The sequence below is a fragment of the Pipistrellus kuhlii genome, unplaced genomic scaffold, assembly GCF_014108245.1.
Source record: "Pipistrellus kuhlii isolate mPipKuh1 unplaced genomic scaffold, mPipKuh1.p scaffold_m20_p_5, whole genome shotgun sequence".
NCBI lineage: Eukaryota > Metazoa > Chordata > Mammalia > Chiroptera > Vespertilionidae > Pipistrellus > Pipistrellus kuhlii.
This window is the reverse complement of record NW_023425551.1, coordinates 33,914,505-33,933,427: the sequence shown is the minus strand read 5'-3', so window position 1 is coordinate 33,933,427 and position 18,923 is coordinate 33,914,505. Positions and strand designations below refer to the sequence as shown.

The 18,923-nt window shown below is 44.2% G+C and overlaps 1 protein-coding gene across 3 annotated transcripts in view; it reads right to left on the bottom strand.

Moving 5' to 3' along the window:
• Positions 1-3,071: 3,071 nt before the first annotated feature.
• The window catches only part of BVES (blood vessel epicardial substance), a 33,882-nt gene continuing 18,030 nt past the window's right edge, over positions 3,072-18,923 (bottom strand). For all 3 annotated transcript variants that reach the window (XM_045572934.1, XM_036415257.2, XM_036415256.2), the window contains 2 exons: positions 18,714-18,855; positions 3,072-3,410 (listed from right to left, as the gene is read on the bottom strand). In XM_045572934.1, the coding sequence (XP_045428890.1) occupies positions 3,286-3,410; positions 18,714-18,855 (267 nt within the window). In that variant the 3' untranslated portion in view covers positions 3,072-3,285. The remainder of the gene's footprint in view (positions 3,411-18,713; positions 18,856-18,923) is intronic.

Here is an 18,923-nt window from a genome sequence, read left to right as displayed (position 1 = left end):
AACAATGAGATAGCACCCGTTATTACAGTTTAAGATACATAAACGTCATCGAGGATCTATCTAGTGTCTGTGCTATTATTTTATACATACAAATACTTAGGAGGGCTCCAAAATATTACAAAATGACACATACATTCTGGTGTGAATGTAACACTCCAGATTCACACAACAGACTTGATGTTACACTTGAACATAGATGTGGGGTGATCTATAGAGTCATTTTTGCAGACCATTTTCTGAACCTTGGTCACACAAGGGAATACCGAAATCAGAGGAAGCATCTTATCTGGCGGCTTTGGCAACGAACATAACATGTTTTTGGCTCTGCATGTATGCCTCATCCAAAGACGCGCTGTTCGTTTGTATATTAGTGAGTGATTGAGTCCTCCAGAGAGCTTACACCCAGAGCGCTTTCCTGTCTCCTTAGCTGCTGCCCGTCTCTGTGGGACGGCCTCTCAGTGGCCTGGCTCCTTCCCCCTCCCACCCCCACCCCCGCTTAGGCACGTGGTGTTCCTTATAGGGCTGTATTTAAAAAGTTTCACGTGTCCCTTTCAGGCTAAGTGGCTCTTTAAAATCCCTAATCTTGAGGTCAGTCTTCTTATCCATGACAGGATGCACATGCACACGCTTGCACAACACACATTTTAGTAAAAGCAGTTAATGACTCCCTGTCACCTGATGTCAGCAGTGTGCTTTTGAAAGGAACCTCCCAACTCGTCCGGGTTGAGCATTAGAGACCCTCCCTGTCTGAGGGGAGCACGTGAGACAAACCTCAAGGGGGCTGGGGTCCGGGATCCCAAGGCCAAGGCTCTGTGTGCCCCAAGGCCAAGGCTCTGTGCGCCCACAGAACAAGGAAGTGCGGCCTCAGCGGAACCTACAACTACTGTCTCCTCAGGGCGGACATCATGTCTAAGGGCTCTGTGGGTTGACCCTGTCACTACTCTTATGCACGTGGGACCTCAAGGGTCTCCTCGGCCTGACCCAACCGGCGAGGGGAACAGTGTTAACGCCATCCCCTCACAGCAACACGGGTGAGCTCAGGCACAGGCATGTGTGTTCAACCCAATAAATATTACGTCTTAAAGCCACGCTCGGCCGTTCCCCTCTGCTTCATTTCCCCAAAACAAATCTCTAAGGTAAGGTGACCAGATGTCCTGCTTTTGGCGGGACAGTCCCGATTTTTAACAATTTGTCCTGCAGCGTTTCCCCCCCCACCCCCCACCCCCCCCGCCCCAAATCGGGACTTTTTTAAAACGACTCGGGACAAATTGTTAAAAATCAGGACTGTCCCACCAAAAGCAGGACGTCTGGTCACCTTAAGGCGCTGGAGAGAGGCGAGGGGAGCAGAGCGCAGTCAGCCTTTCAGTGGGGATGTGGCTGTGCAAACCCTGGAGGGAGCCGCTGGGAGCTGGAGTCCCCGTCTATGCATGTTCTCTCCAAGAGGACCCGGCATGTAAACATACTCGAGTGAAAGGACTAAAATAATTGGCTTTAATTTTTAAAAAAAAAAGGCCTAGGAAAATGACAGGGCAGCTTATTTTCCTTCTCTAACAGATATTACTCCTTGGCAAGAGGTGCTTCTTTTGGCTCAACTCATCTGAAAACAGTTCCATTTGAACTTTCCTTACCAGGTCACTCTAACAGGGAACCTACTCAACGCTGGTTCTAGGACCGTGGTCGGCAAACTGCGGCTCGAGGGCCACATGCGGCTCTTTGGCCCCTTGAGTGTGGCTCGTCTGCAAAACACCACATACCCTAATTAAGTTAATAACAATGTACCTACCTACATAGTTTAAGTTTAAAAAACTTGGCTCTCAAAAGAAATTCCAGTCATTGTACTGTTGATGTTTGGCTCTGTTGACTGAGTTTGCCGACCACTGTCCTAGGGGATGAGACAAAACACTGATGGGTATGAAGCCGCACAGCCGGTCAAGGGACTCCGCCCAAGGGACTCACACCCACCAGACTGACCGTGAGTCAAGCCAGCTCCTCGTTCCTCACCAGCCAAACACCACCATGTCCTAAAACACGGTTCTGGTGGAAAGGAGAGTGGAATCAAGGCCCTCACGACAGTAGCCAGGCTGGGTGTTCATGGTACGGCCCATGGCTAACCTCTGCCCCATGGTCCTCGGTATCTGTTAAAGAGACATTGACGGCTGGAAGGACAACCTGAAACTTCAGAATCCTGACCCGAGGATGGAGCTGCTCTGTGCCACCTGACGCTCCTCTCCTCTCGGCCTCAAGTGAAGTGTTTCCACCCCAGATGTGTGGGTGAGAAGGCTCCGAGCCCCAGGTGAGTGGCTGAAGGCTGACACCGGGCTCAGAACCACTTCCGTCTGTTTATCTTCCCAGCGTTAGGTTTCAGTTCTAATGTACGACTAGCATAATGCAAGGGTAATGTGAGCAAAGTCTGATGCTTTGTTCAGTATCAAGCTATCTAACCAACGTCCACGGAAGGCAATCTAGTGGGGTAATGTATATGGCCCGGTAGAAAAATAAACACCAGTCGAATCACGTCTTTGTTTAAAATTTTCCATCTAAAAAGTTGACTGAGCAAAGCCTGAGATTCCCTGCTTTTTAATGCCACTTGCAATCTCCATTTCAAACTTGCATTGTGTGATAAAGCTATCGAATAGACAACGCCATCGCCATGACAGAGAAAAAACGGCCCGTGAGCAAAATGAACCACAGCCTTGAAAAGTAAGTGGGGAGGCATTTGAATGGACAGGACACTAAGGCTTTCAAAGTTAAAAGGATAGTGTATCTAGAAAATACTGTGAAAATATGTATCTCAAAATAGAACTAGATTTAGTCAGAAGGCTCAGGAAAGCAACCACTTAAAAAGCTGACCAATAGCTGGGACCGGTTTGGCTCAATGGATAGAGCGTCGGCTTGGGGACTGAAAGACCCCGGGTTTGATTCCGGTCAAGGGCATGTACCTTGGTTGTGGGCATATCCCCAGTAGAGAGTATGCAAGAGGCAGCTGATCGATGACTCTCTCTCATTGATGTTTCTTACTCTCTATTTCTCTCCCTTCCTCTCTGTACAAAAATCAATAAAATATATTAAAAAAAAAAAAAAAGCTGACCCATAAAAAAAAAAAAAGAGAGAGCTAAAACAGCCTTCTGACTTTCGACTCTTCCTCACTTCTCTGCCCTCCTCAGACTGTACCATCCCGATGCCCTAAAGAGGAATAATCTAAAAGCAGTGAGTGATAAAGTGCTGGTATTTTTCAGGATATCTTCAAGACCATTTCCATCTCGGTAACCTGGCTCTTCTCTCTGATCAAGGCAACTCACGGACTTTAAATGCTTTGGGTGACGCGGGTTCAAAGACTTCGTCATCGTCTTCCGCCCCTTCTTCTATTGGCTTCATCTTGGCAGAGGCCCGCTGGTGTGGGGAGGACACGTCTGTCGGAGACACAGAAAGGAAAGCCACTTAACGGGCACCCTGTCCTGACATGGACGATATGCACCAGTTTCAAACTCCAACCGGAAAACAAAATCCCCTGGGAATCCATCGCTGGTCCCACAAATGGAGTTTCCGTTAACACTGTATTTTTCAATCGAGCATTTCAATGAAACAACCAAGTCAGGATGTGGAACACATTCCACTGCGTGTGCTTGTACGATGAGCTTCTCAAACACCCCAGTCCCTAGTGGGTTGCCCTAAAGTCTGTTTAGGAATCAGAATGTCCCTCCATGAATATCAGACATGGTTACTGGAGTCCCTAAAAAGCTGAGTGAACTCCTGATTTCCCTGCAGTATGGTTTTATTCTAAAACTCTTGACCCTCATACCACCTGTAGCACTTCCTAAAAGAACAGTTCTTGCCACGCTCTGGACTGACATGGAGATGGAGAGCCGGGGACAGCGGGGCGGGAAGAGGGTTCAGGCATGCAGGGGGAAGAGCCAGGTGGAGGAAATACAATCCTAAGTAGCAAGGCATCCCAGGGCCCCAGAGGAGGCCGTTTAATCAAGGGAACCAAGCGACGAACGATTCATGCATCCAGTTCCTTGTTCATTCACTCATTCACCAAAGGCACGTCCCAGACAGGGACGCCATGACTGATGCAGAAAAAAAAATACTGTCTGGCCGAAACCAATTTGGCTCAGTGGGTAGAGTGCCGGTCTGCGGAATGAAAGGTCCCAGGTTCGATTCCGGTCAAGGGCATGTATATTGGTTGCGGGCACATCCCCGGAAGGGGGTGCCCAGGAGGCAGCTGGTTGATGTTTCTCTCTCATCGACGTTTCTAGCTCTCTCTCCCTCTCCCTTCCTCTTTGTAAAAAATCAATAGAAAATTTTTTAAAAATTATAAAAAGAAGTATTGTCTGAAAGTAAGAGAACATATTGCAAATAGGTGCAGAGACTCCGTGAGGCGCCTCATGAGCAGCTCACGTGACATCATAAGCACGGACTCCCCTCCACATTCGATGTCAGGATCCACTGTGTCAGGGTCCCTCTGCCCACCCACCCCTGGGCACATTCTTGCTTCCCTCACGCAGGATGGAGTGGTATTCAGCAGATGCTGAACTCGGGCTGGGTGTAAGGTTGATGATGGAAGAACAATGGGTGAAATCAGACTCTTCACATGTTTGCTGTACAGCAAAGGCAAGGAACAGGGTCTTATAAAGATAGGAATCAGAATGCCTACAAGAAATTTATACTGATCAGCTGTTCAACGTTGACAAGAGTCAGCAGCAGTCAGCAGGGCCAGCCAGCCCGGAGAGCAGGCTGCTGCCAGCGAGGAGGGTCAGGGACCAGCAGGGGGTGCCATGGCACAAGGCAGGTGGCCTGCACAGGGCTCAAGACCAGAGGCTCAGGAAACAAGTCCAGGGTCAAGTTGCCGCCCTGCTGCTTCCTGCTGTATGCCATGTGCTCCGTTACTATGCCTCTCGGGGCCTCAGCTGCCCTCTCTGTGTAAGGAGATATTCACAGGACCTGCCTTCTGGGTTGTTGGGAGGATTAAACAAAAATATGCCTAGCAGGGTGCTGGGCAAATAGACAATATCATTTCTTATTCCAGTGGTTCTCAACCTTTCTAATGCCGCAACCCTTTAATACAGTTCCTCATGTTGTGGTGACCCCCCCCCCCCAACCATAAAATTATTTTTGTTGCTACTTCGTAACTGTAATTTTGCTACTGTTATGAATTGTAATGTAAATATCCGTGTTTTCCGATGGTCTTAGGCGACCCACATGTTGAGAACCGCTGCTGTAGAGCCTAAGACCATCGGAAAACACAGATATTTACATGTGCAAGCCCTGGCTCTGGTATAGTTTATGTGTTTGATGTATACACACAGAAATCGTTCACTTTCAAACATTTAAAATGCTGAGCTTCTGGAATGACAACTACTGACCGACGGTAGAAAAGAAGCTTGTATCAAAGTCCCAAGAATGAACTTCTGTCACAGAGCACACGGGTTTTGTGTCCTTTTTGTACAGGTGATTCCAAGCCCAACCTCCAATTCACAGGCTTGCTAAAGCGGCAATGTCTGTGACTTTGGGCAAATTACTTCACTTCAATGTGCCTTGATTGTCCTGTCAGCAAAATAGGAATAATCATAATATCTACTTCACATGCTGTTTGGATGAGTGTCTTCATATTTGTACAGTTCTTACTCAAGTCAATACGTGGGTATGATAACACTTTGTAAGTCAATCAAACCAGTGCATTAATATGGTCTTTGGAGGGCAATAGCCTAAAGAGTTGGTAAACTGGTTAAAGTTCATCATTACCCATAGGATGGCAAAGACAGGAAATGGGACTAGTGCTTGAATAGAGCTTTGTGTTTCTCCGTCTAAACTGGCCTGAGTGCAGCACAGTTATCTTGTGGTTGTTTTTTTGTTTGTTTGTTTGTTTTCTTTCTACCAGTAGCCATGACTTCCATCATAGTTCTATACTCAAGTTATGATTGATTCTCATGAAATATTAACTTAGGCTGAGTATTTGCAATCAGAAAAAAGTCCTCAGAACAAACAAGATAGCATGTCTAAGAGCATTCAGCCAAATCAATAATGTAGAGCATTCAGACATAATTGTATGCTACACATAACAGAAACACATCCAGTTCATTTTGATTGGGGAAGTGATCTCTACTTTTTAAGCTCGTCTATCAAAACGATCTACGGTATCCTGAGGCTGCTGCCTACATCGGGGACAAAATGTTCTGACCCTCCCACTACCTGCCTAATTGCTGCATTTCCCCACGGAGGGAAAGTGAAGAGAGGGCCCCAAACAACTGGAAATGACCCAGGGAAAACTTTCTAAGAACTCCCAGTTTCTCTGTGAAAGAACGTATTCTGTTCCCACTCTATTTGCCTGGGAAAGAAAGGGCTGTGGTGGTTACTCTAAAATAGGGGTGTCGAACTCAATCAGAGAAGGGGCCAAAATCTAAAATCCAGCCTAAATCGTGGGCCGAATGGTTTACTGAACAGTCATAAACTGTCATTGTGATGGAAACGCAGCAGAGTGCAGTGATGACAGCGTGGTGCCACATTGCAAGGCCTGGCGGGACGGATTTGGCCCGCGGGCCTTGTGTTTGACACATGTGCTCTAAAACATTACAAGGCAGTCAGGCCAGAGTCACCCACAGTCCTGGGCTGGCATTCCAGGGTCTCCAGGGAGGGCCTCCTTCCCTTCTAGCCCACGCCCTGGCAAGCTCACTGACCCCCAATTCCAACCCATCCCTCTCTTCTTCTCCTCGTGCTTCTCTCCACCTGGGATGGTCTCTCCACTCCCATCTCTTCCCACCAAATTCCTATCCAGGTCTCAAGGCGGAGTTCAAACCCAACTCCTTCACTTGTAGTCTTCCCTAATTCCTTCTGTGGGGGATTCTATTCTTCTCCAAACAACCACAGCCCTTCCACACCTGCACCACACTGTGGTCCTAAGGACGGCATCTCTCTCTTCCCAGAAAACAGCATCCCAAGGGCCATGACCACAGCCTCTTTCTCCTGCAGCTTCACCGCAGCGCACCCCACACTAGCCAGGTCCCAACTACTTAGTACTTGAAAAACAAACAAACAAACAAACAAAAAACCCTCCTCCGAAACTAGGCCTTCAGAAAGCTGATTCTGAGGACGAGGAAGAAACACAGGGCAGTCACATTTCATCTCTGATGAGTCAAACCCCGCCCCCTGACCCCATGGGGCACAGCAGCATTCAAGCGTCAGCAGGTCTTGGGCCTACAGTAAGCCCTCACTATGGAAAGGGACTGTTACAGCACATAGATTCTGCGTCATGTTTCAAGGGAAATCACTTTCAAATAATTGGCTGATATCACAGTGCTCATAGCAAAGAGTACCGGCTCGCAGCAAAGGTACCTACAACCAAGTTTTCATCCCATAAGCCATGCAAATCTCTGAGCAACGGAAGGGATCAATGTTGGGGAAATAAAAAACAAATCGGACATAGTCTCTGACTCCCTTGTTTGTCAACACACTTTTCAGAGTAACTCATTCTCCTCGCGTCCCTACTCATGTTTCTACTTTATACCCAGAAGCTGAACCTGAACGAATGTGAAAGCAAACAGCAGGGGAGCCGCCGTGGGCACATGCCTTTCTCCCTGGGGGTGAGCAGGTGGGAAGAGCCTGGCGGGAAAGCCAGGTGGCCCCAGTGGCCCCAGGAGAGTGCACATTTCTCCTGAAGCTCTTTTCTCCTGGAGAGCACTGAAAGCACTTTCGTTTCAGGCTCTGCGCTGGGTGAGAGCCCACAAGTCCCCAGGTCCCAGTTCCCACAACGGTGCCTGTTGCTCTTTCCCCACCGGCAGATGCACCTGAAGCTTCACAACAGAAAGTCGGTCTCCCTGTAACTGCCAGAAGCAGCCCAGCGCCAGCTGGCGGCCTGCGCTTGACAGGAATCACGGTGGCAGAGAGTGCCCACACTCTGTATCAACCGGTAAGCCTGGGCCTCCTGCACCAAGAAGGACGCTCACCTGGCCCCACCTGTCACTGCCACCGCTAGGAGAAAGGCAGGCTTCCAGGAGCAAGAGCAAGGAGCTCACCTGGCCCACAGACACAGTGCTCTCCAGCCTCAGCAGGACCCTGTGGCTCAGTGGGAAGAAAGAGCCCATCGCTACACAGCTAGAAATCATTATTTTGTCCAATAAAATGTCCAAACCCAATATGGAGTGTGGAGAGAGAGAGAGAGAGAGAGAGAGAGAGAGAGAGAGAGAGAGAGAGAGAGAGAGAGAGAGAGGATACTGTGCTCTAAGGGAATGATCTTCCATTTCACAAGCTGAACATTATTAAATTCTTTCTGCAAGTTTGCCTGCCTTTTTCATTAATTTTAGGCACTGATGCGTCATCAGACACTTGCCCAGAAGGCCTTATATCTTACCTAGAGGTGAGAGCATGAGGAGAGGGGAAGAAATTGAGCTTATCTTTCATTAAGTGCTTTTCAAATTACTTTTGCCCCTCCAGGACATTGCTATGAGTTCATGACCTCAGTGTAATATTTTTACTTTTCATTTGTTTCAAATTCGAGAAAGCAAATACGTCCATAGCCATACATTTTCCAGAAGACTGAGGTTCATCTTCTGTTACACCCACTTTTACAGTTGGGAGACAAAAGTGGTAAACTCTCTCCTTTGGTACTTATCATAATATAAAAGAGATAATTAGCATTAGCCCCCCCCCCCCCTTTTCCAACCCAAAATTAAGAAATCGATATTTTAAACATTTTGCTGGTTTTCCTCTTAAGGCCTTCTTCTTTTTTTGTCATCTTAAGGAGTTGTTCTTCCAGTTTTCTCCACTGTCTGATCATACACTCAGTAGAAGGAGTCCTAATTGTCTCTCTGCAGCTCTATTTTCACGCTCTTTTGCAAAGCTGATTACATTCAGTTTAAATTTTGAAGAGTAAGATAATCACATACTGGTATTTATTATATTTTTATTTTTTGACATTTTTATGGGCTTAGAACGCCCCAGTCCCTGTTGCATCTGTGCACTCTCCATCTCCACCGACAATTAAGGCATCAGCTGAGGTCAGTGACAATAAGGCTCATGATTGGAGAAAGCCTGTTTGACAAGGTGTGGGCAGCCACACAACCCTCCTCAACTCTCTCCTCGGCTGACTTACGTGTATAAGATGCCCTTTGATTTTCAGTCTAATGACTTTAGAAAAAGAAAAAAGAAAAAAAAAGGATCTTCTACACGGAAAGATAGAGTAAGTCACAGGATGTAAGTGATAGCATAGAGAATATAGTCAATAATACTGTAATAACTATACATGGTGTCAGGTAAGTGCTCGTCTTACCCTCCAAAGTTACATAAACGACTAACTCTATGCTGTATGTGAAACTATATAATAGTCAATGTCAACTATACTTGAAAAAAAGAGAGAGAGAACCACAAGAAGCTTTTGATACATGGACCAGGAAGGTCATACGGAACAGTCAAAACCCCGATGTGGAGTAATAAAAGATTGGGTGAGAGAGACCAGCTTTCCCAGAATTCTGTCCTTATTAAGCTTATTTCTGTTGCAGCATGCTTCTCATTGTTAGGCCTTAGAGCCTCTCCTAGCAGGCAAAGAACCAGACATACATTAAATTTTTTTTTTTTAATTTTTAAAAATATATATAATATTGATTTTTTACAGAGAGGAAGAGAGAAGGATACAGAGTTAGAAACATCGATGAGAGAGAATCATCGATTAGCTGCCTCTTGCACACCCCCTAATGGGGATGTGCCCGCAACCAAGGTACAAGCCCATGACCGGAATCGAACCTGGGACCCTTCAGTCCACAGACCGATGCTCTATCCACTGAGCCAAACTGTTTTCGGCACATATGTTGTTCTTAAATCCAGAGTGAAGGTCATCTCTGCGCTAGGGAATAAGCAAGCGACGTCAAGTTTGATCTTCAGATAAACCCAGCACCACAATATAAAGTTTGTCCAGCGCTATTTCTCTCTGCTTCAGAAACACTTATGAAAAAGGAGTAACATCTCTGTACACTATTCAATGTAATGCATGATTTCCCCCTCTCCTCTGTTATTTTAATGGCATTTTCTTTATCCCTTTCAAGGAGCTCTTTTTATTATCTTTGACCATCTGGCCAACTGCTTGAGCAAGCAATTACAGCCCGTACAGGGCTTTAGAATTTTAGTTATGGTACACAATTTCTGATGAATGGGGCCGGGGAAGGATTTAATGGCTTCTTTGCTAGAAAGATTATCATCCATTTTCCTGCCTTTGACTACTTATAGTGAAAAATGTTTTTAATTAAAAAAAAAATTTTAGTGAGGTCGTAAGACATTTTTAAATAAAAAATTAAGTTTGATTGAAGCTTTCTGAACAATAATGCTAAAGCGCAGGCCTGGCCTTTGTACTTCACTTCTCTTCGAGGGACTCGGCACCAGCAAGGAGGTGTTCCAGGCAGGGCAAATGGGCAGGTAGAGGAAGTTAGTGGCTCCCAGGAGGAGGTTTTTTATGGCCCAAAGAAGCATCCCCAGGTCAATTTCTGCTACTCACAGTGGCAGTCAGGGCTCTGAGCTGCACGCCACAGGGCTGAGCAGTGAAGGAATGGTGAAAACCCTGCAGTCCCTTCCTGTCCCAAAGGAAAAGACATAGGGCTGCAGAGACAGCAGAACGGGAAGCTGGTCCCAATGACAGCTGAGCAACAGAGCAGAGAATCACCAGTCCGGGAGGGGGAGCAGGAGGGGAGACCACCGTGAGAAAGATCTCAGCCAAAGGGAGTGGGCACTGATGAACAGAGAAAGTGAAGACATAAGATGAAAAAATGAAAGGATTAGGAAAACGAAGGGCAGCTGGAGATACCCATAAACACAGAGAGCAGTATGAAAAGGCACGATTCAAACAGGAACCAACCACTCGGAGACTTTAATTGAGAAGTGAAAGGAATGTCACCTAAAATAATAAGAAGCTATAATAGAAGATACTGAGGATATAGTGGCCACATAAGCAAAGCAGTAAAAAAAAACTAAAAAAAAAAAAAAACTTTAGGGGAAAAGGAGGGTAAAAAATGGAGCAAACGGTGGCATGATTTCTGTGTTGTGCACAAAAGCCAGATCCACGCATCTCTGACATTAGGAACCTTGGCACAGAACAAGAGTCATGACATTGAAATAAAAAAGAGAGAAATGTAGTCACAGCCAATTATTTGGTTTTGAATAAAGTATAATAATGTCAATACTTTTTATTCACTTTGATTTTTCAGAACCACCCATAGGCAAAGGAAGACCTACTTACAGTTACCAAAGCACAGAGTACTGAACTGTACACTCAAAAATGGGTAAGATGATAAATTTTATGTTATGTATATTTTATCATATTTTCTAAAAAAAAATAGAAGAGAAGAGAGAACAGAATGCATATGCCTTCGACCTTAATTGTTTAAAAGTTAAAGAAGTTGCCAAAACCAGTTTGGCTCAGTGAATGGAGCATTGGTCTGTGGACTGAAGGGTCCCAGGTTCGATTCCAATCAAAGGCATGTACCTTGGTTGCAGGCGCATCCCCAGTAGGAAGTGTGCAGGAGGCAGCTGGTTGATGATTCTCTCTCATCGATGTTTCTAACTATCTCTCTCCTTTCCTCTGTGTAAAAAAATCAATAAGATATATTTTAAAAATAAGTTAAAGAGCCCAGAACAGTATGAAGGTAGAAGGGAGAAAGAATAAGAAAGGGTAGGGATACCGGTACTAATGCTTTCACCTTTAAAAATGCCACAGAGCAGAAAAGAAATGGGAGTTTATTGTGTCATTTAATGTTACAAAGGTAAACAAAGAATATAACCTAGTGACATCAGCATTCTGAGCAGAGGGGGAAGGCAGTTAAAAGTGAGCTAAGTTAGGTTAGTGGTTAAATCAATACATAATGACACATTATTGAATACTCTGGACAAACAGTTTCAAAATGACAGCTCCCAGGAGCAATTAGTTTGGAGGGGATCAGATCTTTTCACTAGTGATTTTTCTTAATGTTTGATATCTATGTGCATATATTAACTTGATAAGTTTTTAGATTTTTTTACTAAAAGATGAAAAATGTATAACTATAAATTCCCTTTGTAGTCACCTTACAGGTGAGAAAATGCTGGGAGCAGACAGGCCATGTAAAGGACTGGGGAGGGCGGGGTTCTGGAGGCAGACAGCACAGGGGCCAGGGACTAAAGACCCAGAGAGATCAAGGTCATACTCCTCTACCCTAGAAGGGGAAATGCAACACAGGACACGAGGTGGTGGTGAAGATTGAATGAGGACATGTTTGGAAGTGGTCAGCTGCCATAGCAGTACATATCCCCAAACAAGTTTACTCTCACATATGGATCGGGGTATTGGTACGGAAAACAGCAAAGCAAGAGCGTCAGCACTTCTTCGTTTCGGGGCTAGCCCAGGAGCCGTGGCCAGGCCTGTGACCCGCCCTCAGCTGGCTCCATCGCTGCGAGGGAGGTGCTGCGTGGTGGGCCTGCGGCCTGTTCCTAGCTCTTCCTCCCTGTCCCTGCGCCTGATCACCTCTCTCCAGCTGTCCGCAGTGAAAGCGCATTGTTTGTAAGTTGACAGTTGTTTGAAGGAGGAATCAAATGCAAATGGAGTTGACCAGACTAGTTCATGGAACCAGTCTTGAAACGAAGAATTGGCTGTTTGCATCTTTCCTGGTAAATAAATAGCTAAGAGAGCCGAGAGAAGGTCCTTATGTCAGATACGTTGCTAGTGTTTGTGGCCAAGAATGCTCACCGGATGCAAGCTAACCTGACTGAAAGCATATTTGGGCACCATTTTGACATTAATAACACAAAACGCCAGAAAAGGTTTTATTTGTCAGTAAGAGATATCTCTCTAAATATTTCATAGTTGTCTTTTAAAGAATCTTAAATGTTAAGTTTAATTCTGGGGGAGGGGGGGAATAGATGGTTTAAACCTTTAAAAGTTAAGTTCCATCATCAGGAGTGTACTGCCGATATTGCCCCCCAGGGTTAAAAAACAACAACAACAAGCAAGCAGCAAGCCAAACAGTAGATTATTTAAGCTAAATTAACTAAAATAAAGTTCTGCAACTTTAAAGGAAACACAGTATGTCCTCCCATTGCCACAGCAACGTCTGTGTTCATCACCAGTTATCAGACAAGTGCCAATGACAATCTGTGTGTGTGTGTGTGTGTGTGTGAGTGTGTGTGTGTGTGTGTGTGTGTGTGTGTGTTACACATTACTTGTGGGAGAAAATCCCATAAGGCAGAGATGATGACCGGGCACTGAGGAGCACCTTGGTCCAGGAGCAGAGAGAAGCAAACTCATATCCCCGAGAGGGCATGAAATCCTTTCACACATTCTGGGCGCCTTGTCTCTTTTGGCCTTCCTAGGAACAAAGGTTGAAAAGTCTGGCCAAAGCTCCCATGCTAGCCTATGAAATACCAGTACAGGAAGCAAGAAGAGTTAAATTAAGTGGATTCTGAGCTACTGAATAAACGGGCAGAGACTATCTTTTTCCTGGGCTGCTGTGCCTCCTGCAGAGCTGGCAGGTTCAAATGCAAGAATGGGGTGAAAGTGACCTCTAAACTACAAAGGGCTAGTCAAATGATATATGCATCTTTCTTTTCAACACACGGAGACAATATGTTTTAACAGCATGGGCTTTTGGAATCAGACACGATACCTAGGTTTGCAATCCAGCACTTCCCCGCACCCCAATGAGGCGAATAAACATCTCATAGTTCCCATTTCCTCACCTGGGAAGTGAAACAATACTCACTGTGATAGATCCTGTTATTGTCAAAATGCCTGCTTTCCCTCCCTCCTGCAGGAGGATTCAAGATTCCATTCACTACTTGTGGTTCTGGCCAAATGACTTCTCTGATCCAGAGAACATGAGCAGAAGGGGCGGAGCTGCGAGAGCCATGACATGATCCTGCCCTACTGTCTGCCCTCTGCCATGAGTGGCAGTGACCCCAACAGTGACTGCTCCTCCCACATCCCAGCGTGAGCTGGACTCGGGCCTGGAGCAGCACTCAATGTGCACGTGAGCAAGAAAGCAGCCTCTTCCTCATGGAGACTGGGGGACTGCCTGTGAGTGCCTCATCATCTAGCAAACACCAACCCACCTCCCTCTGTGCAGGAGCCCAGTGCCTAGCCCATGTGGTTTTGTACAGAGAGCACCTGAAAAACACTAGCTGCTGCTGTCAATTGACGTTTGTTCCCTCCTCTCCTTTAGCACCATGACAGCAGCTACCAGGCTGTTCGTTTGCACGTCAGAAACTCGAATAATAAGAGTTTAGTCACTGGTTTTTAGGGACCTACCATTGACTAAGACCCATCACATGCTCAAAATAGGATAAATTTTGTTACTTCAGCCTAGCAGTCCTAGGAGGTTGGTTCTGCACTGTTTTACAGGGACTGTAATTTGTAATGGAAGAGTAGGAGGCGTATTGATGGGAGTGGCAAATGAAAAACGACAGCCTTCAGCAGTTCTGAGATAACATGTAAGAGACACAGGAGCTAACCAGTTCCTAAGGAACTATGTGATAGAATTAGTAATTCATAATTTGTGTCAGTGTTGTGCTCAGGTCCCAAAGCCTTTCATTAAAACCGCAGGAGGGAAGCCGAGAAATTCAGAACAAGGATATGCTGTGTAATTCACACACACACTCAAAAATATGATGCATAGGGAGCTGGATGCATTGGTATCAATATGTGAGATCTTGCATAATAAATCTGAGGCTAAATAATTAAATAAACAATGTAAGTAGGTTGCACACATCTCTTTTCTTTCCTTCCTTCCTTCCTTTTTTTCTTTTTTTCTCATACAGCAAAGTACTAAAGTCTAGTTAGACAAGGGAACGAGGAAATGAGAAGTGAAAATGTGACTCTGCTCTGAAGGGCAGCACACTTCTTCACAGACACTGAAGCCTGAGTTAGCCCTGCAGGAGTGCTTGGATTACACTCATGATTTACTGCAGGGAAGAGGGGAGGGTACAGAGCAGGAGTTGTAACCAAATATGACAGTATACGTCAGATTAGAAAGGTCATGGGACTTCCCACAAGGCCCACAGCTAATATTAGGTCTAGTAATAATTAATGTCGTTTTCTAATACTTTTTTAAATCGAATTTATTTAAACAATACAACAAAATTTAATCAACAATATAGTTGCTGTTGTTTTCTACTACTTGTGCCCAATGCTCAGGAAGCATTTTAATACCTCTGTTGTAAAATTCTTGTGATTTTGATGCAAAAAATTCGGTCAATGCATTTTTGAGGCATTCTTCATTATTAAATTTTTTTCCAAGAAGAAAGTTTTGCAAAGAACGAAACAAATGGTAATCAGAAGGGGCAATATCAGAAGAATATGCAGGTTGAGGGAGAACTTCCCATTCCAACTGGCGCAGTTTTTCAGCAGTGATTCTTGCAGTATGCAGTCGTGCGTTATCGTGGTGAAGAATTACGCCCTTCCGATTAATCAGCACGGGTTCTTTTTCTCTTAAAGCTTGGGCTAACCTTTCCAATTGGGCACTATATACTGCACTTGTAATGGTTTGGTTAGATGGTAAAAGTTCATAATGAAGAATTCCTTTAAAATTCCACCAAACACACAACATCACTTTTTTCGCATGCAAGTCAGGTTTTGGCGTGGGCTGTGGAGCCTCATTTTTGTCCAACCATTGAGGCCGCCTTTTCAAATTAACATACAGCACCCATTTTTCATCTCCGGTAACAATTTGCTCTAAAAACGGCAAACGGTTTTGACGAGAGAGGAGCGAACTGCAAATTGTGACTCTTTGATTACGGTTGTTGTCGGTCAACTCATGAAGAACCCCATTTTCCAAACTTTTGGACTTTGCCAAGTGCACACAATTGATTGGAAATTGTTTTTTGTGAACAATTTAAAGTTGTCGCAAGCTCTTGTTGGGTAATTTGAGGATTTTGCACCAAAAGAGCTTGAAGAGCTTCTTGATCAAAATTGGACACACGGCCTCGACCACTCTTGTCATCTAACGAAAAATTTCCCTCGCGAAATTTCTCAAACCAACACTGGCATTTTCTGGCGCTAACTGCATCTTGACCAAGAGTACTACAGATGTTTTTTGCAGCCTCACTTGCTTTTCTTCCTAATTGGAACTTGTAAAGCATGCAGTGCCGAATATGCTCTTCATCCGCCATCTTCTTAGCCCTAGTTTTGCAACAAAAACCAAACCAAACACAAACTTTTTCAAGCAAAACTTGTTAATTGCACTTCACACGTTCTGTAGATACCACGTGTTTGAAGGTTATGTCAATACAAGTCAATGCCAAGCAAGATTTTAAAGCACATGTGTCAAACACAAGGCCCGCGGGCCAAATCCGTCCCGCCAGGCCTTGCAATGTGGCCCGCACCATGCTGTCATCACTGCACTCCGCTGCGTTTCCATCACAATGACAGTTTATGACTGTTCAGTAAACCATTCGGCCTGCGATTTAGGCTGGATTTTATATTTTGGCCCCTTCTCTGATTGAGTTCGACACCCCTATTTTAAAGGAATGTTTAAAAACGACATTAATTATTACTAGACTCGATAATTATTAGAGCAAGAACTAGTTTGTATGCACCTGTGTGAGCCATCCACTCAAGACCAGAAAACAGGTCTCCAGAGGTGAGTACAATACAGATGGTAATCTTGAAAACATGTTTTAATTCTACTTAAACAATATACTGTACATAAACTTCAACCCCTAAAATGTTTTTATCCCCAAAATATTTTGATGATACAATAAAATACTACAGAAAAGAAAGCTATATACCACTGGTTCTCGGTGCTTCGTAAGCAAGACTATAGAAACTAAACAAAAGTAAGAACTACAAAAACAAGCTCTTCTACCGGAAAAATAATCCACATATAACATTTAACTATAATTCTCTTTCTGCTGACCTTTCGTAGTAATTAATCACTACACATGTAACTAAGATGGGTCCATTTGAAAATGCTGATTGAGCACCAAACTGTTTCAGGACATCTGACATGCTATCCTGTTTCCCCGAAAATAAGACAGTGTCTTATATTAATTTTTGCTCCCAAAGATGCACTAGGTCTTATTTTCAGGGGATGTCTTATTTTTCCATGAAGAAGAATACGGTACACATTTATTGTTAAATGAAAATAAAGGAAATTTATTACCTGTATATGGTAAGGTAGTATGGTAGTTGTCAACACAAACCAGACAAACTGTGAATCCTACAGTATCAAGAATTTACTCATTTATTCAATGACAATCATGTCATCATCTTAACAATCCAATTCCTGAATTTCCTGGTGAATTTCTTGTGACTCCATTTCTTTCAGAATCAGTGGACTGATTCTTTCATGTTTACAATCCAATTCCTGAATTTCACCAGGAAATTCAGGAATTGGATTGTCATCATCATATTTCTTTCAGAATCAGTGGACTGATTCTTTCAGTCCACTGATTCAGAATCAGTGGACTCCATTTCTTTCAGAATCAGTGGACTGATTCTTTCATGTTCACAATCCAATTCCTGAATTTCACCAGGAAATTCAGGAATTGGATTGTCATCATCATAACAATCCAATTCCTGAATTTCTTGTGACTCCATTTCTTTCAGAATCAGTGGACTGATTCTTTCATGTTTAGCCTGGGGGGGGGGGCTTATTTTCAGGGGGATGCCTTATATTTCACTCAGAAGGAAACCTGTAAGTAGGTCTTATTTTTGGATGATGTCTTATTTTCGAGGAAACACGATAGTAGGCTGCAGGCCTTGGTTAACCACAGTGATTTTCAAAACATAACTTTAGAATAAAATACAATCATTTCCAATTTCTCGTTTGTGTTGCTCCTTTAGGTCCAAAAAGTATTTCAATGCCTAGACTTTGCTTTGGGAGCTTACACCAATGATGTGGCTTTGCCAATCCTTTGTCCATTTAAACTATAGTTAAAATCCTTAATCCAGTTCATCCAAAGCATCCAACGTTACTCATTTACACAAACACTTAGGCTTGCCGAATGTTTATCTATAGTTACCTAATAGTTATTCTGGATTAACATACATTTGGAAATAGTAGTAGTTTTTAGTTTATGCAATGGGAGACATTGTCTTTTTGCTATTTCACATGAATTTGTTCGAAGTTCTTTTACTACCATTTTTGGAATAATGCATAAAATAATTTTAAGCATATGATTCTTAAAACAATCTAGCTTCTCTCACTTTACTTACTAATCTTCAACATGTGTCATCAGTTGTACTTAAAATGTCTTAAAACAGTCTAAACTATGGAGAGATCTTGCAAAACGTACTACTTGGTGGTGTGTGAATGAGTAACGCACAGGGGCGTTGAGCGGCCTCCTTCATCTTCGGGGATATTCCATCACCCGGCCTCACACTGAGATAACCTGCCAGCAGTAAAACACCCAGCAGTTGCTTGCTACTATTTTTAACACATGGCTGGATCTTTCGCTAGGATTAAAATCATGAAAACAACAAAGCCAAAAACCCAGCAAACCATAAGGACACGTTCCCATTATTCCAGCGAACCAGTCAGTATTTTAAAAAGCAGGTGCCCAAAGCAGTGAACATGTTCTGAAACAGAAATAAGAGATCTGAATTTGGATTTTAGCTGATATTATTAAAATAATCAGCAAAGATCTGATTTTTAATGATGCCTTTAGGCTGCCAACAAATTATTTTTCTGGTCAGAGTTGTCGTCATTTGTCTATTTCCAGTACCATCCCTCGGAATCCTGACACGTGTCAGTGCTGGGCTAACTTACGGAGCGAGGACGCGCTGGGGGTGCCCCGGAGGAACTGGTGCAGGCCGTCCTCGCTGTCGCTGGAGCTGGCGATGCTGTTCCTCATCTCCAGCATGGAGATCTGTGTGCAGAGGCTGAGCTTGTGCTCCAACTTTTTGGCTTTCTGAAAGCAAAGTTTCAAGATTTCTGACACCCATGGGACTTAGGTAGCATTCCCTATCAGTGCATTTA